Raw genomic sequence first — 26,137 nt, 5'->3', positions numbered from 1 at the left:
GTTGAAATTATGACAGTCCTAATTATTACACAAAAAGTCAGGATTATGACACGAGATAAAGTTTTTTATGCATCAGTCATAATTATGAAATAGTCAAAATTAAATAATTTAAATTAAATTAAGATTCAGAATGATGACATTGAGAAAAATCTAAATGAACAAGTCATGATTATGGGATGGTAAATTATAATTATGAAATAAAGAGATTAAGTCATAATTATAGGATAGAAAAAAGATAAATTATAAAATCAAATTATAACAAAAAGGAAAAACTGTCAATCAGTTTATACATTTCAACGTTTATGGCATAGATACTTAGAATTTATCAAAGCATGTTTTTTAATCTCATGTGGAAACAGTACATTAACATCAGATCCATCAAATACCTGAACGATCCCCAAATCATCAACTTCAGACATAAAGCGGGCTTGATTTTGCTCAATCGGGTTTATTTAGGAGGAAAATCATCTCAGAAGTATTTCTGCACAAACTACTCATTATTCCTTCATTGTGTCTAAAATAAAACAGATTAGTGTGTAATTATCCCAAATAAATAGAATTCTCCTTTAGTGAAACCACACAAACATCAGGTCGTCTTCGGCAGGCAAACCTCAGTCATATACAGTATGATACACAGTTACACTATTTACACCTCTGTTACATGTTTCTGCAAAACAATCGACATCCGATTAAAGCCCACGCCCCAAAATATCACTGGAAAATATGTGCATACACGGAGAACGCAGATAGAAATGATGCAGAACGTGCTTCAGTGAAAACTCCAGTTCCTCAGGTGAATACAGACACAGAAACACTGTCTGAATAATGCATTAGAGAGCAATGCACAATGCATTCTACTTCAGAACTGCTTCAATGTTTTTGTAATTACCTGTAGATTAATATGCATACACTTCTAAAGAGCATAACGCATGTAAAATGCATCCCTCTCTTTAAAGGTGTAGCTGTGATTACATTAATTTACAAAAACACACAACTGCAAGACATGAAGAAGAGCTTTATCTTCAGAGAAAAAAAAAAGATTTAGTTCAGATTAATTTCCAATCATTATCTGATTTTCTCAGAAAACACTTCCTCATCTCAGTCCAGACCTGCTTTATCATATCAGTACTACTCATTATTGTACCCTAGTTAGTGTGCGAGTTGATTACTGAATCATACCGATGTGAATCACTGATCTGTCAGCTGTCTATTGCACGCACTTGATGAAGTGAAAGAGGACAAATGAGAGCGGGACAAGACACAGAGCAGCAGAAACTGATCTTCTGATGGATTAACCAAGCAGAGACGGAGAGCTTCAGAAGTCATCAAGTATCTCTGATTAGGAACTACGAGGGAATCCCCTTTGATACACGTCTGTGTCAAACAGAGACGGACGCTGTCAGACCACCAGGATCTTGACCTCGTCTTGTTCGTCCGGCCGGTAGAAGAAGGGGATGCAGGGGTTCTCTCCCAGGAAGGGAGCGGGTCTGGCCTGAGGGTTCTGGATCTCCTGCAGGAGCTGCATGATCTGGCGGGCCGTGCCGTCCTCTGTGGGTCTCAGAGATGGGGCGTCCGGAGCAGATCCTGGCCTCTCTGAACTCTGGGATTGAGTTTGAGGGTCTGAGCTGGACAGAGACGCTGTAGACGCCTCCTCCGCTGCGCTCAGATCCAGAACGGCTGAGAGGAGACCGAATAGTTCAGGAAAACATCAATCAGCTGCTCATAAGATTTTAATATTAGAGTAAATTATATTTTGTCTAATCTTATGATGCAAAAACTGTCTGTAGATTTCATCAGAGCTTGAATGACAACATTCTTGAATTAGTTAGAGCTACAGCTGAATTAAATTCCAGACACAGTTCAGTGTGTAATAAAACACAAATAATAACCAGACACAGGACTTTAACAAAACAGAAGACAGAAAATGTCACGCATGAAGTGGTTTATCAAATGGTTTTAGGACTCTCTGACTAATGCATGTCCTTGCTTTCTTTCGTTTTCCAGTTTTATTGACTGAAAAAAAAAAAAAAAAAAAAAAAAAGAACATCCCTCTCAGATCTAAGATCTGTTTCTTGCTGAAGAAATGGTTTAAAACTGAGCACAAGTAGAAATGTTTACATTTTCGATAGTGCATTACTATAAATTAGTGCATTAAAATAATATTGATATTACTATTATTATTATTAATTTAAAATAGCTTAAAAATGAGCATAAGAAAAACGTATACGGAGTATAAAGTATTGGACACTCAGTGTGTCTGAATCCGTCTGAGTGTGTGTCTGAGCTGTGTCACCTGGGCTGTCCGTGTGTCCGTCAGCAGGATGGAGGTGTTCTCCTCCGGAGGACAGGAGGTCAGGGTTACTGACGGTGCTCATGTATCTCCTGTACCACTCGTTCCGCTCGCCCACCAGACGCATGACCAGATCCTGCAGCTCCGCGAGCTTCGCCTGAACACACACACACACACGTCAACATCACGCCACAGACATCGCTCCATCACACAGCTGCTACTCGTACCTTCATCTCCTCCTTGTCTTTGGCCATTAGGTTGATGTACTGCTCTTTCTCAATGTGTCTTTGTTTCATGATGGCTCTCTGGTTCTGATACAGCGCGATGTATTCACCTACACACACACACACACACACACACACACACACGTAAATAAACACTCTTGATTTTCAGATCACAATAACTGCTACATCTCACATATCTACATGAACTGAACAGCTCACTTTCAGTGCAAAGGCACAAAGAACAACAATAAAGAAACACTTTTCAACCAATATCTCGATATATTTTCTCTGCGCTGGCTTGAATTATTTATTGTGTTGTGAAGTGAAATGATAATACTACTGCGATCTAGCCAACATATTACTAATACATGCAAATTATTAATTAAATCAGAAATAGTTTACAACGGAGCATAAGCAGAAAAATGTATGACTGGTTTTGTGCTCCAACTTTCTCAAGCAGGCAGAAACTCTCTGTGCTTCATGTATTTGGACACACAATGACAGAAGTGCTTGATGAGTCGTCCCTCTGTGTGTGTGTGTGTGAGTGTGTGTGTGTGTGTGTCTCACCGATGGTGTCTGTTTCTCCTGACAGCTGAATGCAGCGGTGCTCCAGCTCCTCCACCCGCTCCTTCAGATCCACCTTCTCCTGCATCAGTGCTGTGAAACGCTCCTGGAGTTTCTCCATCGCCCCCCGCAGAGCCTCGTGCACCTCCACCGGGACCCCGTCAGAGCCTGCTACAGAAGAAGTCAGACTCAAATATTCAGAGAAGCTACACCAATGGACAGAAGTTAGACATGTTATTATGTTTGAGGTTTTCTTGTATTGTCAAGCAACAAACGATCAGTGTTTTTGCTGCTCACTATTTCTGAGGAAACTGATGCATTTTGTCTTGTCCAGGATTCTTTGACAAACATATACTTCGAAAGACTACATTTATATGAAATCAAAATCTTTTGTAACATTAGAATTGTCTTTTGATCGATCGAAAATGTTAATTTCTTTGTTTTAGTGTAATATATCACGGGTTCTACAAAATACAGAAATATTGTGCAGCACTGTTAATAATCAGAAATGTGTCTTGAGCAGTAAATCATCATATTTTCATGATTTCTGAAGATCATGTGACACTGAAGACTGGAGGAATGATGCTGAAAATACAGCGGAGCATCACAGAAATACATTACACTTTAACACAGATTCACACAGAAAACAGCTGTTTTAAATAGTAAAATATTTTAAATTTTTACTGTATTTTTGATCAAATTAATGCAGCTTTGATGACTTTTTTCAAAAATATTAAAAAAATCTTAATGTATAAAGGAGATTTTTTTTTCCTACATGTCTTAAATGTCTTAAAGTTAATTAAAAACAAGAGTACAGTGTATATCTGCCCCTGTGCTGTGATGATGATGATGATGCTGCTCGTGGCTCATCTGCTGTCGGAGAGCATGATGAAGTCTCCTCTCCTCCTCGAACCGGCGGCTCATCTCATCTCGCTCTTCCTCCAGACGAGACACAGCAGAGTGAATGAACTCCTCCTACAACCAGAGGACAAGAAGAGTTCACTTAACATTTAATAAGGAAACGTGTCTATTCAGATGCTGCATATTTTGTTCACTTTTAAACACCTCACCATCTCTTCTCTGCTCTCAAAGTCTTCTGGGATGACGATGTGTGACTTCTGGAAGCTCTCCGGGAGAGAATGACTTTCCACGCCATCACCTGTTAACATCAGCAGGCATAGTAATCACCAGTAGAGTTAAACAGATCGTTCACACACACACACACACACGTCAGAGTGAAGAGAGACTCACCGTGGTCTCTGTGTGAGGTGTTCAGCAGCTCCTGCACCTCCGTCTTCAGCTCCTCGTTATCTCTGGCCAGCTGCTTCAGTTTCTCCTGCAGGGGGCAGTAATGCAGCAGATTCACACCGCAATAACTTCGTTTCTTCACGTGCAAAAGTTAAACCCTTGACCTTTTATTTTAAAAATGTAACTGGTGCACGTTGTGTTCCAAAATGCACATTAAAGTCACATGCAATGAATCTGTTCACTGCATTAACTGTGAACAAAGTTGCTCAGAGTGTAAAAGCGCCTCAGTGAAATGCTTTTTGCAAGCAACAGACTTGTGTTTGGAGTGTACCTGCGCCTCCTGCAGCTGCACGTGACTCTGCTCCAGCTGCACTTTGCCCTGCACCTCCTCGTGCTGCAGTCGGTCCATCAGCTGCGTCTGCTGCAGGAACTGATGGTGCAGATGCTCTCGCTCCGTCACCAGCTGCTGGTATCCAGCGCTGTACTGCTGCAGCTGAGCCAGACACTGATCCCTCTGCTCCTGCACAGATGCCAGCTCTCCACACTTCTCCTGCAGCTGACCGGAGGAAGACCACACACGAGGTCAGGAGCGCAAACACTAAAGTCACTTCACCTTCGACACAAACTCGTTTCCTCAGCCAGGCTCTTCAGACACAAAATATATTTACTTGATGATGTCGTATTTGAATTCAATGCTATATCAGCTTCACAGTGTATTACACAGAAGATCAGGGTTATTATAGTTTATCAAAATTAAACCATTAAAAAAATGATTGTTACTTGAAATAAAACAAATGTACGAACAACTATAGAAAGATTTATATAGTATCTCAATGATGACACTAAAATAGCTTTTTAACCAACCATTCAAAATATGTTCTTGAAGTCCCCCTGAGATATAAGGGTAATATTTCAATAATTTAATAACACAGTCACATGCACACAATTCTCAAATGTTGGTTAATAGTCACATGACAACAAGCATTAAATATTTAATCTTTTTTTTATTAAGTGTTTTATTTTGACTTTGTAGACTTAGTATTAAATTCTGTACTTCCAAACCCAGACGTTTTAAACATTTTAAATCCTCAAGCTTTTATTTTTGGTTGAAATGCTGTCCACAAACATCTTGGAATTTATGCAAATGCATAAAGTGAAGCGATCGCATATTAATTTCCCAAAATGCACGTTGAAGATACGGTGCTAGCCTTGTGTTATTCTTTTTTTTTTAGGACTTAGGGTAATATTTCAATAATTTAATAACACAGTCACATGCAGACAATTCTCACATGACAACAAGCAAGTAAACAAATTAAATATTTAATCTTTTTTTACTAAGTGTTTTATTTTGACTTTGTAGCTAGATTCAATTAGTATTAAATGCTATAAAAAATTACTATTAATATCATTGCTCACACCTGTTCTTTGGCACCGTGCAGATCTTCCTGCAGCTGACCGATCTTACGAGCGATCTCCTTCTTGATGTGCTGCTCGGACTGCAGAGCGCTGGTCAGCTCCATGTTCTCATTGGTCTGGAGGAGGACAGAGGTCAGAGGTCAGGGGTCAGGTTCTCTCCCGAACACAAGTCATCTGTCACTGGAGCTCACCAGCTTGACGAAGCCGTTCTGCAGCTCGGCCAGCTGGTGTTTGAGGTCTCTGTTCTGGGCCAGGGCTCTGCTGATGGTGGCCTTGTCGCTCTGGACGTCCTCCAGAATCTGCAGTCGGTCCTGAGCCTCTTCAGCGGCGCGTTCTGCCTGTCTCTCCAGTTCCTCCAGCCTCACTTCCTGTTCCTGCACCAGTCGGCTCAGCTGCTCGTTGTCTCGCACCTACAGGACACAATAAACACCTCCGTAATAAGTGTCTGATTTCATAACATGATATTATCAGCAAGCCCTAGTTTCTGTCAGCCTGTGCAGGTCCACATTTCTAAAATTACACAAAGTTCACACTTCTAGTAATTACAATAGCGATGCAACATTTCAAATGTATGTCTAAAAGTTTAGGTGAAAATAGAAAACTAGAATTAAAAGTTAGTGAACTAACTTTGATGTTGGCTTGGCCATCTTGGCCATGGGGCAAAAGAGCCACAGTACTTGTGTGCCCAACATTCTTGAGTTGCCCCGCTGCAAAAAAATAAAATAATAATACCATAAAATACCAATGTGTCCCTGAGCAAGACACTTAACCTCTAGTTGCTCCAGAGGCGTGCGACCTCTGACATATATAACAATTGTAAGTCGCTTTGGATAAAAGCGTCAGCTAAATGAATAAATGTAAGTGTAATGTAAATAAAAAAATACACCTGCAACAGTCTTTTTCCATGGTCCATTGCTGTTTTCTTTTTTAATAAAAAGCCTAAGCTATGATAACAGCTAAGACAGGGTTGTCTAGCTGAATGCAAAAAAAGTCACGCAAAAACCATAATCTCCTAAATACCATTCAATTTAATCTTATTTTAATAGTACTGACAACATATTTTAAGTTATCACACATTACTGAAAAATTTAAGAAGGGACACTATTTATAGTATACTTAGGCGTGTCAAGAGCTAAACAAAAAGTCCTGTTTCATTACAAAATACTGTAACTTTTATAAACTTTATACTATCACCACAAAATGTTTATTAATATTTATTATAAAATAAATATTTCATAAAACTGAAACTTAAATATATTATTTCTATAGGCTATACAAAACAGAAAAGAAAAAAGACTAAATAATAAGGCTGAATAAGCTGATCTATAGCATGTTAAATGGTGGTTGCCTGTCTATGAATGGTAGCCTACAGCCCTCTAAGCTCACAGAAGTGGTTTGACCCAAGTCCTCAGCAGCCAATGACATTGACCTCTTCAAACTGATTTTTAACGTTTACTTCACGTGTATTTAACACGTGAAATACACGTTAAATACCCGCTGATTTTTCACGTATATTTGACCCTCTTGGCCTTCCATACACATTAGACGTGAAAAAAGGACATTGCGTTGTTTTGATATGGATTACTTTATCACAGAATATTTGTTCGGGAGCACTTGTTTGGTTTAAAAGTAGACATGTCAAGCTTTCTATAGATATATCTCTCATGTCTCTTCGTTGAGTATTCATGGAGTTACAGTTCATTTTAATGTCGTGTTTGTAAATGAAGATCAGCGCAGACCAAAAGGCTGCAGACAGCACACCTTGTTTGTTATCTTTATTTTATAAGTGCCCAAAGTTTTGTTGTTATTATGTTTGTATCCAAAAAAAGTAGACCCTTTACAGAGACACGTTAAAATTCACGTCTATTTGACCCTCTTGGCCTTCCATACACATTAGACGTGAAAAATGGACATCGCGTTGTTTTGATATGGATTACTTTATCACAGAATATTTGTTCGGCAGCACTTGTTTTGTTTAAAAGTAGACATGTCAAGCTTTCTATAGATATATCTCTCATGTCTCTTCGTTGAATATTCATGGAGTTACAGTTCATTTTAATGACGTGTTTGTAAATGAAGATCAGCGCAGACCAAGGCTGCACCTTGTTTGTTATATTTATTTTATAAGTGCACAAAGTTTTGTTGTTATTATGTTTGTATCCAAAAAAAAAGTAGACCCTTTACAGATTCGATTGATGTATTGCTCGATTAAAACTGAAAGTTTAATTTAAGTAAATTTCGGGGTTATCAGGAGAAAATGACTCAAAACGCGTATATGCGTTAATAGACTCCAGAGTTAAAAGGATGTCGTGACTTTTTTTCCTTCCAGTATTCATAAGCTGTATCACGCTGTCAAATTATATTTCATTTTGCACACATAAACAGTTCAAAAACACCTGAATTCTGCTCTTGTTGTGTTCTAATGGGTGGATTCGTGCAACTCGCTGTGATATTATTTTTGGAAGCGCTCATTTCTCTCTCGTCTTTCTCTCTGTTCTTTGGCCAGAGACATAATTTACGTTATAAAACGTATTCTTAAAATACACATTTCTGTTTTAATAAATGGTCAAATTAAATCATAGCATAACACATAAGTAGGTACAAAAATAATCAGTGATGCATGCGACCCTTTTGGTCTCAGTGTAGCTCCCTGCTTTACCATGTTATGCAACGCTGAGCAATCGCTGCGATGTTCAGCCTGCCAGATAAATCTCACAAGCACATATAAACACTCATTTTCATGTGTATAATATATTCTTCTAATTGTTTTGTGCCGTTTCGCTGCAGTGTTTTAATGTGAAAGGCTGTAAATTCTCTGTGGACTTCAAGTGTTCAGAGAAATACATCGCTAGCTCGCGGGCAGTTGGCTGCCGCGAATATATCATGTTATTACTTTAAACAGTTCAGAAACATCTGAATTTAGCTCTTGGTGTGCTCTAACGTGTGGATTGCGTGCAATCGCCGTTTTAAAAGGTCTTAAATAAGAATAAATTCGCTCGTTGTGAGCTCTAAGAGACAATGCCTCCAGCAGCTGACCAGCCGTGATTCTTCTCTCGTCTGACTGGTCTCTGCCCAGAAATAAATTATTAATAAGCCCTGACCCCTGTAATCAGATATGTTGGTTTAGCTTGTCAGTTTGAGGGAAATTGTATTATTTACTTGTATTTTTAACCAATGTAAAAGTGAAAGTAAACAAAACTCCGGGTATTGCAACCAGTAGGGGCGCGATTTTTCTCAGACAATGGAAGTCTATGGGTAATGAGTTTTTACATTTAAAAATTAATAAAAAAAAAACTTTAAGTCTGATCATTCTGAAAAGATATAGCAACCTGCACCGCTCTATCCCGCAGGTGTCTGCCGAGTTTGGGGCTTGTGGCTTTAAAGCCCTAGGAGGAGTAGCGTTTAGAATTTCTGTGTCAGAAAAATAATAATAAGAAAAAGAAGAAGTTTAAATAGCATAACAGTATGTTGGCTTGTTGCCAAGCCAACATAATAACATGCAAAATTAAAAGCGTTAAATGCAATGGTTATTAACCAAGGGGCCACATGATGACTTAAAATAAGAAAACAAAATGTATATACTTTATTATTATGTTGGCTTGGCAACAAGCCAACATACTGTTATGCTATTTAAACTTCTTCTTTTTCTTATTATTATTTTTCTGACAGAAATTCTAAACGCTACTCCTCCTAGGGCTTTAAAGCCACAAGCCCCAAACTCGGCAGACACCTGCGGGATAGAGCGGTGCTGGTTGCTATATCTTTTCAGACTGATCAGACTTAAAGTTTTTTTTTTATTAATTTTTAAATGTCAAAATACATTACCCATAGACTTACATTATCTGAGAAAAAATGCGCCCCTAGTTGCAATAACCGAGATTAAAGGGAGGAGTCGGCCGGGTTTCGTTTCACTTTTAAACCGGTTAAAAATACCAAGTAAATAATACAATTTCCCTCAAACTGACAAGCTAAACCAACATATCTGATTATTACAGGGGTCAGGGCTCATTAATAATTGATTTCTGGGCAGAGAGCAGTCAGAAAGATGAGAGAAGAATCACTGCTGCTGTCTCCACGGAGCTCACAACGAGCGAATTCATTCTTATTTAAGACCTTTTAAAACGGCGATTGCACGCAATCCACACGTTAGAACACAGCAAGAGCTAAAATCAGATGTTTCTGAACTGTTTAAAGTAATATCATGATATATTCGCGGCAGCGCAACTGCCCGCGAGCTCGCGATGTATTTCTCTGAACACTTGAAGAGAATTTACAGCCTGTCACATTAAAACACTGCAGCGAAACGGCACAAAACAATTAGAAGAATATATTATACACATGAAAATGAGTGTTTATATGTGATTGTGAGATTTTATCTGTCAGGCTGAACCTCACATCAATTATTATCCATCGTCACAACATGGTAAAGTCATTTATATATATATTTTTAAGAGCTTCTTAAAATAAATATTGCTGCGAATGCACACAATCCACCAATTAGAACACACTAAGAGAAAAATCCAGGGGTTTTTGAGCCGTGTATGTGTGCAAAATGCAATATTTGACATCGCGAAGGGGGAAAAAAAAGTCACATGACAGCCGCGTTTAGGGGAGAGATCAGACAAATAAATAGGCTACACATTTCATTCAGACTGACAAGCTAAACCAATATATGTTATTATTACCGGGTCAGATCTCATTTATAAATTATGTCTCTGGCCAAAGAACAGAGAGAAAGACGAGAGAGAAATGAGGACTTCATCAGCATTTTTTAAGCGCTTCCAAAAATAATATCACAGCGAATTGCACTAATCCACCCATTAGAACACAACAAGAGCAGAATTCAGGTGTTTTTGAACTGTTTATGTGTGCAAAATGAAATATAATTTGACAGCGTGATACAGTTTATGAATACTGGAAGGAAAAAAAAGTCACGACAGCCTTTTAACTCTGGAGTCGATTAACGCATATACGCGTTTTGAGTCATTTTCTCCTGATAACCCCGACAATTACTTAAATTACACTTTCAGTTTTAATCGTACAGATAAGAGCAATACATCAATCGAATCTGTAAAGGGTCCACATTTTTTTGGATACAAACATAATAACAACAAAACTTTGTGCACTTATAAAATAAAGATAACAAACAAGGTGTGCTGTCTCCAGCCTTGGTCTGCGCTGATCTTCATTTACAGCACGTCATTAAAATGAAGTGTAACTCCATGAATACTCAACGAAGAGACATGAGAGAGATATCTATAGAACGCTTGACATGTCTACTTTTAAACCAAACAAGTGCTGCCGAACAAATATTCTGTGATAAAGTAATCCATATCAAAACAACGCGATGTCCTTTTTTCACGTCTAATGTGTATGGAAGGCCAAGAGGGTCAAATATACACGTGAATTTTAACGTGTCTCTTTAAAGGGTCTACTTTTTTTTGGATACAAACATAATAACAACAAAACTTTGGGCACTTATAAAATAAAGATAACAAACAAGGTGTGCTGTCTGCAGCCTTGGTCTGCGCTGATCTTCATTTACAAACACGTCATTAAAATGAACTGTAACTCCATGAATACTCAACGAAGAGACATGAGAGATATATCTATAGAAAGCTTGACATGTCTACCTTTAAACTAAACAAGTGCTCCCGAACAAATATTTTTTGATAAAGTAATCCATATCAAAACAACGCGATGTCCTTTTTTCACGTCTCCCTCATTATATCTAATGTGTATGGAAGGCCAAGAGGGTCAAATACACGTGAATTTTAACATGTCAACAACACGTTAAATACGTGTATTTCATGCGTAGACAACACGTATTTAATATTATTTATTTATCGGCGCTGCACAACATGGTAAAGTAATTTATATATATCTTTAAGAGCTTCTTAAAATACTATATTACTCCGATATTATATCCAATATTAGTTAACGCGTTAAATACGTGTTGTTTACACATGAAAAATCAGCGGGTATTTAACGTGTATTTCACGTGTTAAATACACGTGAAATACACTTGAAGTACAAGTTAAAAATCAGTTTGAAGAGGTCAATGTCATTGGCTGCTGAGGACTTGGGTCAAACCACTTCTGTGAGCTTAGAAGGGTGTACCATTCATAGACAAGCAACCACCATTTAACATGCTATAGATCAGCTTATTCAGCCTTATTATTTAGTCTTTTTTCTTTTCCGTTTTGTATAGCCTATAGAAATAATATATTTAAGTTTCAGTTTTATGAAATATTTATTTTATAATAAATATTAATTAAAATTTTTATTAAAATTCTTTAATTTTTCAGTGATGTGTGATAACTTAAAATATGTTGTCAGTACTATTAAAATAAGATTAAATTGAATGGTATTTAGGAGATTATTGTTTTTGCATGACTTATTTCACATTCAGCTAGACAACCCTGTCGTAGCTGTTTTCATAGCCTAGGCTTTTTATTTAAAAAGAAAACAGCAAGGGACCATGGAAAAAGACTGTCGCAGGTGTATTTTTTTTTGGTATTATTTATTTTATTTTTTTGGCAGCGGGGCAACTCAAGAATGCTGGGCACACAAGTACTGTGGCTCTTTTGCCCCATGGCCAAGATGGCCAAGCCAACATCAAAGTTAGTTCACTAACTTTTAATTCTAGTTATTATTATTATTAATATATATATAAATATATATATATATATATATATATATATATATATATATATATATATATATATATATATTATTTTTTTTTATTTTTTTTCCCTCTTTATAATTAATATAAATATGTTCAGCTTTTAAAACTTATTTTAATTTGAATTATAACTGTTATTATTAATCTTTTTTACATTTTAAATAGTTTAGTAAATTCTGAATTGACAGACACTAGGAGTGTCCACAGATTATTAAAAAAAACTTTAATTAACAAAACTAGGGGGAACATCAAATATGATTGTTGAGAATGAAGGGGCAAAGGGGCTGGTCTAATGCATTTAATCTAAATGTACAGAAATAAGGATGCACACGCTGCATGATCTACTATCTTCACACGAGTCAACTGTAACCTGTTTAAGACCAGAGAGTAAAATGTGTGTGTCACATGGTCAGTGCGGGTCACCTGAGCCTGGTACTGCAGACTGAGAGCGTCTCTCTCCTCCTGAAGACTGCGGATGGTCTCCTGAAGGGCCAGTTCACTCTCTGAAGGACCTGAGACCTGAGACACGGCCTGCAGCTCCTGCTCTTTATTCATCACAGCTGCGGACACAACACACAGCGCTCATCATTCGGTCTGGAATGTGCTTCCTCAACCAAAACATGAGAGTCCTTTCTGGACACATGATGAGGAAGCTAGCTGGTCTGTGTTTCGTATTTTGGTAAGCGGCGGGAAAAAGCACTTCATTGTGTCATGATCAATGAGAATGTTACGTAAAGTGTGTGTGTGTGTGTGTGTCACGTCTTGTACCTGCAGCGTTCTCCAGCTCTGTGATCTTCTCCTGAAGCTCCTGAATCTGAGCAGCAGTGCTGTCACGCTCCTCTGACATCAGACGCACCTACACACACACACAGAGAGACACACACACACACACACACACACACACACACACACACACACACAGAGAGAGAGACACACACACACAGATACACACACACACAGAGAGAGAGACACACACACACACACACAGAGAGACAAACACACACACACACACACACACACACACACAGAGACACACACACACACACACACACACACACAATTACCATAAAAAAACTACATACTCATACTCAACTCAATATTAAAAATACACTCAATACACTCAATATTTTATTTTATAGCATATTACAAAAATAAATATTTCTTATTTTAATATTTTGACAATTATAATTTTTTGTATTTCTATTATTTTAAAGGTCCCATGACATGGATTATTTTCTTTTTTTTTAAATGCTTTTTTAATGTTTACTGAGGTGTACTTACTATAAGTATGATTTTTACATTAAAATGTAGAAATAAATTTTAATATCCTGATTTTAGCCTCTTTTTGAAGGGGCGTGTCTGATGTGAGACTCTGTTGTGATTGGCTGACATCTTTGGATTCGAAATGCGTATTACATGTGGAACCCCTCTCAAATACTTTTACTACATTTTTTTTATTACTATTACAGCTGTCGAGATTAACGAATCGTGGAAGTGCTGATTATAGCATTTGTTTCTAGATCTCTTCCCATCACATGAAAGGCTGCAGTGATGAACACGGAGTAGACAGAGTCTGTTTATCGCGTGAATGCAGTGATCTCGTCATTATTGCAACACGTTTTATTTCACAAAATGCTTTCACAACTTACAGCAAACACAATATCAACATGAATACAGTAATAGCTTCGTTGTGCAGCATAACAGCGTCATTGATTAAAACAGCAGTTTGGGCAAGTGTGCAGATACACTCGATGTGTGATTGACAGCTACGAACACTATAAAGGGAGCGTCTTTAATCGCAGATTTGTTTCATGCTACTAAGAGAAACAACGTGAAGTTGATCGTTTAGTCACTGGCTTGATTCACTGATGCATAAACAGTATTAAACGATTTAGAAAGTAAGTCTGTGAACTTGAATGATTAGCTACCCATCAGAAATCACTGATCACAGATTAATGAACACTGTTACTCACTGATTGTGGAAAAAGTCTGTTTGTAACGCCTGTGCTGACATTTCCGCTGAAATGTAATGCAACTTCAAGCAGCAGAGCTTTTTTTATGGTTTTAGATTTAGTTAACTACAGTAACTCTGGTTTAAGCCACAATCATTTACATTTTTTCCAAATCGTTCAGTTCAAAAAGGGTTTGCACTCAAATTTTTTTGGTCCTAGGCAAATTAACCCCCTATAAAATCAGCCGCTTATCATTTTAGGAGTATTAACACTTTTCCAAATATTCCATACTATATTGTATCAGTAAAGCCTGTGTGAGTGTGTGTGTTCACCTGAGACAGAAGCTGCTCTGTTTTGTCCTTCCACACGCGTCCCTCCTCCTGTATCTGTGCAGCGTACTGATCTCTCTCCACCTGCAGCTGAGCCACCGACTCCATCAGCTGCACACACACACACACACACACACTCAGGATGATGCTCACACACACACATGTCCCAGGTGACAGCAGCACACACCTGAGCCGCGTGAGCCTCTATCTGGTGCTTCTCTTCCAGAAGGAGCTGGACCTGCTGCTGCTCAGACGGAGACCCCGACTGACCGGAGAACTGCAGGAGCGATGGGAAGAGTGTTTAACATCACAGGAGCTCGATCAGGAGCACAGTAGATGTTTAAAGCGTGTCCTCACCTGCTGCAGCATGCTGTCAGCCATCTCCAGCCGCTTCCGCAGCTCATCCACCTCCTGCTTCAAAGCGCTGTTCTCCTTTACTCTCAGCTTGAGCTGCTCGGACAGCTCTGAGCTCTGCTGCCGGCTCTCCTCGCTCACATTACTGACAGAGCACAGACCGTATTCATAACACACACTCATATAACACCTGCTGTTGAGCGAGGAGGGAAGAGTCTTACCTGAACCTCAGGACCTCTAATCGTAGACTGTCCCGCTCCTTCTCAAGCTCTCGGTTATGCTGCAGAAACAAAATCAAACTTGAACTGTGTGGCTTTGGTCAGATGCAGCTGATGATGATGATGTTCTGGTACCTTCTCAAACTGCTTCTGCTGTGTGGAGACTGAAGACAGAGTCCTCTCCAGCTCAGACACTCTCTGTTTACTGGCCTGCAGCCGCGAGCTCAGATCCTCTGCCTCCGCTACACACACACACACACACACACACAGCAAAAAAAAAAGATTTTGGCATTATATATATTGTGAATCCCAATGTAATTTGACAAATTTTTCCCTGGAGCACAAAACCAGTCATAAGGGTCAATCTGAAGCTGAATAAATGATCTCTCCAGTGATGTGTGGTTTGTTCGGAGGACAATATCTGTCTGAGACACAACTATTAGAAAATCTGGAATCTGAGGGAGCAAAAAAATCTAAATATTGAGAAAATCATCTTTAAAGTTGTTCAGATGAAGTTCTTAGTAATGAATATAACTAATCAAATACTGCTGATAATAAAACACGAAGAGTTTATTTGCAAAAACAGATAACTTTTTTTCAAAAATCATGTTTTTCATTGTTATTGTGTTTTTTGTCATTTTTAACTTAAAATAACTCAACTGCAGTTTGATTGAGATTAATTCAAATACACAATGAAAAAAAAACATCATTTTTGAAAATGAAAAAAAAAAAAGTTCTCTTTTTGCAAATGTACTCTTCATATAATTATAACAAATATTTATTCTTAAAAAAAACAGCGGAGTTCACTACATTTTGGAAAAACCTATTTAGAGGCAAATTTCAGGAAAAAAAATAAGATTACAGTATTGTAATATTTCACACATGATCTGTGTTCTTAACATGTTTTTGGAGAATCAGCCAAATAATATCATGAGCATGTGTTATCACACACACACACACACACACAGGTTTGTTTCTGTGTAAAGTGTGTTCATCCCATAGGTGTAATGGTTTTTATAATGTAGAAACTGTATATTCTATGGCCCTTCACCAACCCTACACCTAACCCTAACCCTCACAGGAAACTTTGTGCATTTTTACTTTCTCAAAAAAACTCATTCTGTATGATTTATAAGTTTTGAAAAATGGGGACATGGGTTATGTGCTCATAAGTCTCCCTCTCCTTGTAATACCTGTGTCATACCCATGACATTATACAGAGTTGTGTCCTGATATGACACAAAAACAAGACACACACACACACACACACACACACCGGTCTTGTGTCGCGCTGCCTGCTGTGTGTAAGACAGAGCCGTCTGTAGCTCTGATTTCTCAGACACCAGGATGCCGATGGTCTGAATGTGAACCTGAAAACACACACAAAACCTTCCGTTATACAGTATGTGTGACCTTCTATGATGTAATTATGGTAAATACTGTGTCCATGATGCTCCCAGCATGCTTCTTCAGTAGTGAACAGGACAAGACTTCAGTCCTGTGTGATCTGTTCACCTGTAGCTGTTCACGCATCGCTCCCTGCTCCTTACTGAACTTCTGCTCAAACTCTTTCCGCTCCTGATGAGAAGAGAGGATCCACGATAAGAGAAGCGGCTCATTAATAAACCATAGATGAGCTAATAACACAGCTGGTAGCTCACTGTACCTTCTGTAGTTGATCAGAAAGCTCCTGAGACTGCTTCGTCTGAAAACCAGCAACAAACATTCAACTCAATTGTGTTTATTAAGAAATAAACCATGCAATCTAGAATTTCGAAATTGATTTTGTTCCTCTTTTGCAAGTCACTTTGGACAAAAGCATCTGCTAAATGCATGAATGTAAAAGTTGGCATCTAAACTCAAGCACAAGAACGATTTAAAATCTAGAAATTGAAACAATGTTGCATGTTAAAAGTAGCAAAGTAGCAATCACTGCTACATCTTCAAAACCTCTGTTGTGCTGCTCTCTGTTACTCTGAACGCTTGTGAAGCACACACACACACACACACACACACGAGTCTTACCAGTGTCTCGAGTCTGGACGAGAGCTGAGCGTTTGTGAGCGCGCTGGAGTCCAGAGCCGCTGCCAGATCCTGGTGACGAGTCTGACAGAGAGAGAGAGAGAAAAATACTGAGAATATCATCTTTAAAGTTGTTCAAATAAAGCTCTTAGCAATGCATATTACTATCAAAAATTACGTTTTGATATATTTACTTATTAAATATCTTCATGAACATGATCTTTACTTAATATCCTAATGATTTTTGTCATAAAAGAGAAATGTATCATTGTGACCCAAACAATGTATTGTTGTGTATTTCTACAAATACATCTGTGACACTGATGACTGCTTCTGTGCTGCAGGACACATATATACACTACCATTCAAAAGTGTGCGACTGGTTTTTATTCTTTTTTTAAAGATTAAATTAATATTCAAGATTTAATTCAGCAAGGACGGATTAAATTGATCAAAGGTGCCAGTAAAAACACATTTAATGTTCCAAAAGATTTCCGTTTCAATTTGTTCAATTTCTATTTTTAGTTATTAAGAATAAAAAGTGCTACACTACACAAAAATATGAGCACTAGTAATAATGATAATTGACTACCATTAAACAAAAAACTGCTAAGATTTTAATAAAATAACACTTAATTATTCAGCAAGGACACATCAAATTGATCAAAAGTGACAGTGAAGACATTCATAAATACTGCAAAAGATTTATATTTCAAATAAATGCTGCTCTTCTGAACTTTCTGTTCATCTGTGAGTCCTTAAAAATAAAATGCATCACAGTTTCCACAGAAATATTGAGCAGCACGAATGTTTTCAACATTGATAATAATCAGAAATGTTTCTTGAGCAGTAAATCATCATATTTTCATGATTTCTGAAGATCATGTGACGCTGAAGACTGGAGGAATGATGCTGAAAATACAGCGGAGCATCACAGAAATAAATTACACTTTAACACAGATTCACACAGAACACAGTTATTTTGAACTATAATATTATTTCACTATTTTTACTGTATTTTTGATCAAATAAATGCAGCCTTGATGAGGAGAAGAGACTTCTTTTCAAAAACATTAAAATCCCGAGCTCAAATCTTTGAATGGTCGTGTATGTAACGCATGACTGCTATCTAAAGACTCTGTGTGGATAAAGCTGGTCAAACTTTAACTTCTAAACAGAGCCTCACTGTGCCCTGTCGTCTGTTACACATGTGTTTGTGAAGCTGAAACAGGATGTTCGTTCAGTGTGTAGCAAGAGATCATGTGATCAAATGCCTGAACTAGTCCCACAGCACACAACCAGTTAAGATATAAACTACTGTAGCACACAGCACAGATTAGAGGAAAACTGTTTCAGGGGTTTTTCTTCAATACTTTATATTTAGCAGAAATAGATGAAACTGTTCTTGATTTGGTCTGAACAGCCCGAGGGAATCAATCTAGAATATAATTGTGAAAATGATGTCAAGTGACAAACTCTTTAACAGAAAGCTGTTAGCAGCCCTACAGACTACAAGCTATTTCCATCGCAAGAACTAGTGCTTCAATAAGATTATCCTGCTAGTGACCGTGGGAAATATAAACATTACTGTGCAGTTTAACATGTCTACTCAAAAAAAAGAAAAAAAAAAATCTCAAAAGGTGAATTATTAGTAAACCATATCAAAATACCTCCAGTTCCTTCTCGCTGAGCGTCGGCGGACAGCTGTCTCCATTGATGTATGCTGTTGACTGCATTAAACCCAAGAGAGAAAGAAAATCAGAATCAGAATTCAAAGCTTTGCCTTAAATCACTTGATCAATTAATTCTTCTTAAAAGTCAAGATGAAATCAAAACGGGTAATTTAACTTCTTAAAAAATGCATTTGGCCCAATTTGTTATAGTGCATGTCAAGCTAAAGAAAAAAAGTCTATCTGAAAGGACATTTCTACTGATGTAATCAAGCCGGGTGGAAAAACATAAGATCATAGCATCACAATCCGACCAAAGCCCAAGACTGAAGGAGGCAGAAGCGTGGCTTACGTCAGACAGCAGTCCATTGAGCTGCTGGGAAATCTGTCTCAGGCTCTCGGTGGACGACAGCGGCCTGCAAACACACACATCTGAACTAAACCAGCATAACAAACACACAGAATCAACGCTATCTGTGTAGAGCTAGTGTGTATGAGCACACAGAATAAAGACGCACGCTACAGCTTTCATTCTATTTATATATAATAAACATTTTTATATAATACACGTAAAGTATATTACATTTTACTGCTTAGTCAGTAACAAACAATTCAAAAAAAAAAAAAAAAAAAAAAAATGTAGTACGCTAAATAAAATAAACATTAAATGAAATACAACAAATTATAATAAAAAACTTATTTCAACTAGATGCCAAGGCTACTTTTCTTATTTTAACTTAGGTCAACATGAAGCACTAAAATAACTAACATTAAAACAAATAAAATTTATAAAAACAATATAGACATTTCCGGGAAAAAAAGAAAAAAAAAATTAAACTTTAACAAAATTTTTTATTGAAAATAGAAAAGGTCTTCTCACAAAGCTTTTTGGTTCGAGTCAAGACCCTTCATTGAAGATTTTTTTTAAATGCATCTGGGAAATATGAATAATAAAATATTTCCAGAACCAAGTCATGAGTACACTTGAATGTTCACTGTCGCGCTCTATAAAACAATAAAACCTTCTGATTGGCTGTAACGTGTGGTTCTTCAAAGAGACAGAACCTTGTGTCACATTAATAGCTTGTTCACTAATAAAGAGTTAATTCACCTGTTCTCTTCCAGAGGATGTTCATCACCGTTTTCATCTGCTGTGTACTTCTGGAAGAACATATGAATGAAAAACACACACTTGAGATACAAAACAAGACAGACATATGTGACAACACCAGAAAACATTAAAATGACAAACCTGACAAGGCAATGCACCAAATTAAAAGACACACACGGAGCGGATTTAAAACAAGAGCAAACAACACACACACAACAGCGGTTTGAAAACAGTCCTAGACTCGTGAAGCACAGCTAAAGAGTCTGACACTGAGACAGACAGACAGACCTGCAGGCCGTTATCAGAGACACACTCAGAGTTAACAGCAGAAGCAGGGTTAGAGACGGCTTCAGCGCTGGTCTCCTCCGGCTCCTGCGAGACCCGGCTCACCGCATCCACATCATCCTGATGCAACACAGCGAAGGAGACACATGAGACTCTCCACGGGTTAACACACACACACACACATGCGCACACGCGCACACACACACACACAAGCGCAGTAAAGATGCACAACAATATATACATTCTCATTTTTATCAGGTACATACACATGGAGCACAAAACCAGTCATAAGGGTCACTTTTTTATATCGGGATTGGTATCATCTGAAGCTGAATAAATGATCTCTCCAGTGATGTGTGGTTTGTTCGGAGGACAATATTTGTCTGAGATACAACTATTAGAAAATCTGGAATCTGAGGGAGCAAAAAAATCTAAATATTGAGAAAATCATCTTTAAAGTTGTTCAGATGAAGTTCTTAGCAATGCATATTACTAATCAAACATTAAGTTCTGATATATTTACAGTAGGACATTTACTAAATATCTTCATGAACATGATCTTTAATTAATATCCTAATGATTTTTGGCATAAAAATCAATCATTTTGATGCATACAATGTATTGTTGTCTATTGCTAGAAATATATCTGTGACACTGATGACTGCTTCTGTGCTGCAGGGAGACATATAAAGGGTTAATAAAAACATTTCCAGTCATTCAATTCAATATATAATCAAACCCAATATATTCAGACTCTAAAACTTAATTTTGCATGTTAAAGATGCAATAAATTCAACATTAAAAAGCATTCAGAGCATGCACTGTAAAACTAGATTTTTTGAAGTTGCAAAATAAAGCAAATTAGATTATCGTCTATGTTTTATTAGTCTTTTGATCCAATGTGTTATTTGCCATTTCTTTGTAATTAGAGCTTACATTTACTTGCAATTGTTCGAGTGCAAACGGTTTCTATAAATGTGCGAGTCAAACATATGAAACATTTCCTGTATTCCTTTCAAATAAAGAGCAGTGATGAATCGTTCACAATAACCCCCGGAAACACAGTGATGTCATGCTGCCTTTAAAAACTGCAACAGATGATGCAAACATCACTTCTTCCTGCGATGACGATCTCACAGCATGAGAGGAAACACAGAGGATGAATCAAGGAGCAAACGGAGGAAAGAGAGCAGGGACAGGGAGCAGCTCACCTGACTGTGAGGCTGAGACACTCCATTAGTCAGACACACTCGGAGAATACTCTCAATCTACAGGAAGGAGAGGAAGACCAGACAGGAAGAGGAGCGAGAGAGGAGGAAGCAGTAGTGAGAAAGTGATGATGAGATAAAGGACACACAAGATGAAGGGTTATGAAATGTTAGTTTATAATATTTTCAGCTTTCATTTAAATTTTAGTCATTTTGTAGCGTGCTAACATTATTTTTATTTAGTTTTTATTATTAGTTAGGTTTAGTTTTCTAGGTTCAAGATCTATTAGCACAAACATATTACATATAATAAATAAATGTTTTTTTTATTTACTTCATCTTCTCTCAGTGCAACAACCAACAACAATGTACTACACACATACACATTTAAAATAGAATACAGCTCATAATATGTATGATTTTATATTCTTTTCTAAGACATTATGTAAATAAAAAAAACTGAATATGATATGGAGAAAATAGAGCAGAATTTATTTTTATAAAAAAATGATATATAGAATGAATTAAACTATACAACGTATTTATCTTTGAATTTTATTTTGTAACAATTTGTTATTTCCAGTTGGTTAATAATTTTAATATTTCAACTTCAACTAAAGCAAAATTATAAATAGATTGACTGAATATTAATATATTTTGTTTCTATGCTTTTAATAGCCCTGGATCAGACTCTCTGTAATTCCTGTCTGATTACTGGCTGTTATGTGTAAACATTAATCATTTTATATAAATGAGAAACCAATAGACGCACAAAAACAGGCCTTACATGGTGAAGAGGAAAAATAATTAAACGCACAAAAACGGAGTAAATCCTCAAACGAGGATGACTTCCTGGAGTGGGGAAGTGTCATTAACTGATCAACAGTCAAACCCCATCGGAGCAGACCCAGAGCATTCATGACTCACATTGTCCGGCGAGTGTCTGTCCACAGCTGCGTCCAGCTGATCGCCTGCTTTAACCTTCCTCTTCTTCTTCTGTCCAGCACTTCCTGTGGATGGAGTCGTCTTCTGCTGAAACTCCTTTAGCTGCAGGACACAAGAGCAGAAATGTTAAATGTATCATATTACAGCTACAGTATCAGTCACAAATGTGTGCAGACACACTGAATCAAAACAATGGTGCACCATCCAGTTTTTACTCCACAATGCACTTTTTCACTGGAGGAAGTGTTATTATGGATTATAGACTCTATGTGTTTGAGTTAAAATCATCTTAATGCTGGATGTGTTTCATCTTTTGTCTTCTCCAGATGTTCACTGATGGACTGGAGTGCTGTGGATTATTGGGATGTTTTTATCAGACTCTCATTCTGACGGCACCCATTCACTGCAGAGCATCCATTGATGAGACACTGATGCAGTGCTACATTTCTACAAACCTGATGAAAAATCAAACTCATCCTGATCTCGGATGACAGTTACTGAAGTATTTATCTGCTGTTTAACTAAAGTGCCACCGATGGGCAGAAAGGACTCCACACAACTGATCTCAAATCAGTGATCTGTCCTCATTCAGGCACAGTTTGAACACACTGGCTGGAATGCATTGTGAGAGTGTGTACAAACTAAATCAAGATAACGAATCAAGTTCCACCGCACCAGTGACACGAGTCTGAAACGCTCAGATATGACAAACAGCACACATTCAGGTCAAGAGTGAGCTCCGTCCAATCCTGCGATACGAGGACACGTCTCTAGCGGGTCACAGGAGGGTGTTCGGGTGTGAATCAGCTGTTATGGGAAGTAAATCAGATCTCATATGACAGAGCCTTGCTTTGCCATGACTTAAATCCCAGGGTTGATTTTTCAGGCCACAGATGGCAGATCGGACAGCAGCTGTGCTTCACAACCTAGTGCAGACACAAGCTCCCTAACTAGACAGCACTTCTGGAAGTGCCCTTTCTAGACAACATACACAAACATCAATAATAATAAAAATAAAAAAAAATCACAAACTTGATAAATTTAACCTCAAAACAGCAATCTAAAGTGAACAACGAGGGTAGATTAAATCTATTAGTTAAGCACTTTTGCTTATAACAAACTAGACACCCAACCAGCTGTTTCAATTAGAGCTGTCATTTTACCTAGCCTTAGCAAGTGAGCTAACACTAATCAGTTGGTTAAATGAGCCTAAAGTCAATAATAGTAGTAAAATAACATTAAATTAACGTCTAGCTTTAGTTTATTTTACACTAATTCACATTGTTGCGGTTTTTATTTTGTAACTAACGCCAAAAACACTGAGGCTAACAGAATTAGCAAGCCAAGTTTAGCTGAAAGTGAATTACAGAGACATATAAAAAGCGCATTTCTGACAGGTTTAAGTCGTAAGAACATGAATAGAGAGACGAATACTGGTGAGTTCGTATTCATGGCCCTGCTGCAGGTCAGTCCCCGGTCTTTCCTGACAGCCGCGCCCATCCAGGAGTGCTGGAAGTCGGATGCGGGCCCCGCGGAGAGGACGGTCGACGTGGAATGTCAACATGACAGATTAAACACAAGCGCTCGGACGCGATTCAGTTACGATTATTAGCTGTGTTTTGTCACAAAGAGAGTAAAAGACGTGGTGAAAGTAAATAAACGTACCTTTTTCTTGGCTGCAGCGAGTTTGATTTGCCTGCTCTGGTCCGCCATCCTCTCGCGCCGCTGAGCGAAGCCAATGGCACCACGTCATCAGATGATCCGCGTGCACGTGTGTGTGTGAGTGAGAGAGAGAGAGAGAGAGAGAGAGAGAGAGAGAGAGAGAGAGAGAGAGAGAGAGAGAGAGAGAGAGAGAGAGAGAGAGAGAGAGACTGACTTGCAGGGGGTTCGTGAGTCGGTACACGGTATGCCTATGAGTTAATTCCATTAATTAATTAATTGTAAAAAATAATTTTAAAGTTTTTGCAAAGAAATGTTACAGGTTTATACAAATGTGATTTAAATATAAAATCTTAATGGTTTTAAAATAATTATCTTTTTGGGGAACCCTGTATGTAAAATAAAATTAATGTTTTTAAGGTTAAACATGCTAATGTGCCATTAAATAATTGAATTATTTACTTAAAATCTCATGCATGGGGTCTTTCAAGTATAATTTAGGGGTTGGGCTGACAAAAACATTTGATAGCCCCTGTAAGGGCACAGGGATGATTTATTAAGCGATTTGCCGCCACCTACTGGAGCTTTTAGTTTTATATTTATATATCATTTCCTTTTTTAAATAATTTCATATTTTAGTATTTATTTGTAATTTTATATTTTGCATTAAGATATTTCATTCTAAAGCTACTTTATAAGCAGCTAATGTATATGTTCCGACAAAGAGAGTGGATTATTTGAGGATAACATTGTTCTTTTACTTATATTTTCACTGAGGGATCTAGTTCACAAGAAAAGAAAAATGGTATTAGTTCATTGGAGAATGAAATTCTAAATGTGTTAGATCAAGTTGAAGAAGATGTAAAGTTAATCATGGCAGGTGACTTTAATGCTAGAACTGGTAATGCATGTGATTACATTGAGTGAGATGTTTCTGAATAAATGTTAATGAGTAATGTAAAGGCCCTGGACCAGACAGCATTATTGTTTACAGTCAGTGGTTCAGAAATATATTACAAAGCAAAAAAAAAAAGGATGTTATTGTAGTAAAAAGGAGTGAATTGGAGAAAAAAGAAAATTATGGGATTTAGAAGAGGGGGCTCTCTAAATAAGGATGAAATTGGTATTTTGCTGGTGAACAGATTGAAATGATTAATGTTTTGCAAATATATGGGTATATGGTTTGCTCCAAAATTGTCATGGTGGAAAACTTGACAACTTTTAGCGAGCCAAAGCTAGAAAGCAATGCTTTCCTAGCTAAAATTTGTTCGAAAACATAAAATAAGCTTCAAACAATCTTTGTATTTGGTACAATCATTGCTCCTTTTTAGATGTTCAAGTTATCCTTTCAATATAGAAACAGGCAGATGGAGTAATGTACCAATAGCAGAGAGAATCTGTATTTATTGTAAGTTAACATCAAATATTTCTGTGCTAGAAGATGAGATAGATCATTTTTCTATGATTGCTCTTTGTATGAGGATTAGGTTAAGAAATACATAGTTCTTTTTGGTGATGTTTGTATTGATGTTTCAAGTGTTTGTGATTTTGGGAGTGCAATGAGATTGGCATTGTGTGTAAATATATATATCTCAAGGAATGAAGAAATTATTATCTGACATATCATTATGATTTTGTGGAACTATTGGCCCATAGGCCATGCATTCCTGGAATACATTTGAAACTAAAACTTAAAAAAATTAAATAAAAAATTATTAACCAAATTAAAGTGACAGTGCTTAGGTATTTTTAGCTTTTCTGTTTCTATTGTGCTAAGTACTGTAGTCCCATATTGTTTAATTTCTTTGAGTACACACTGAAATAAAGTAATCCTTCCTGAATGCCATATGGAGTGAAAACACTTAGAAGATGTGCAGAGCATAAAGCTTGAATTCCCAATAAAGCTTGGGAAGGTTTGACAGTTACAGATTTGAAAAACAAAAGGGCGGGAATGAAG

At 37.4% G+C, this 26,137-nt stretch overlaps 1 protein-coding gene across 9 annotated transcripts; it reads right to left on the bottom strand.

Moving 5' to 3' along the window:
* Nucleotides 1-428: 428 nt before the first annotated feature.
* On the bottom strand, nucleotides 429-24,323 carry golga2 (golgin A2). Of its 9 annotated transcripts, none has more exons than XM_052556554.1 (28): nucleotides 24,187-24,323; nucleotides 22,504-22,623; nucleotides 21,580-21,636; nucleotides 20,372-20,488; nucleotides 20,084-20,136; nucleotides 19,325-19,388; nucleotides 18,973-19,032; nucleotides 17,306-17,386; nucleotides 16,947-16,985; nucleotides 16,796-16,858; nucleotides 16,557-16,650; nucleotides 15,416-15,522; nucleotides 15,284-15,342; nucleotides 15,066-15,207; nucleotides 14,896-14,985; nucleotides 14,712-14,819; nucleotides 13,196-13,283; nucleotides 12,851-12,987; nucleotides 5,934-6,152; nucleotides 5,745-5,858; nucleotides 4,658-4,882; nucleotides 4,330-4,414; nucleotides 4,149-4,237; nucleotides 3,894-4,053; nucleotides 3,082-3,249; nucleotides 2,518-2,624; nucleotides 2,294-2,447; nucleotides 429-1,677 (listed from the first exon to the last, which is right to left on the bottom strand). In XM_052556554.1, exons 1-28 carry the CDS (start codon nucleotides 24,232-24,234, stop codon nucleotides 1,400-1,402), a joined length of 3,126 nt encoding a protein of 1,041 aa, XP_052412514.1. In that variant the 5' UTR covers nucleotides 24,235-24,323; the 3' UTR covers nucleotides 429-1,399. The 9 variants fall into 9 exon arrangements, with proteins under 9 accessions (XP_052412514.1, XP_052412515.1, XP_052412517.1 ...); XM_052556555.1 differs by having other exon boundaries at nucleotides 20,084-20,133; nucleotides 24,187-24,295; XM_052556557.1 differs by having other exon boundaries at nucleotides 3,082-3,246; nucleotides 20,084-20,133; nucleotides 24,187-24,290.
* Between the last annotated feature and the right edge of the window lie 1,814 nt (nucleotides 24,324-26,137).

Source organism: Carassius gibelio, chromosome B5, assembly GCF_023724105.1.
Source record: "Carassius gibelio isolate Cgi1373 ecotype wild population from Czech Republic chromosome B5, carGib1.2-hapl.c, whole genome shotgun sequence".
NCBI lineage: Eukaryota > Metazoa > Chordata > Actinopteri > Cypriniformes > Cyprinidae > Carassius > Carassius gibelio.
Note: the sequence above shows the minus strand (reverse complement) of the source record. Positions and strands in the feature narration are given on the sequence as shown.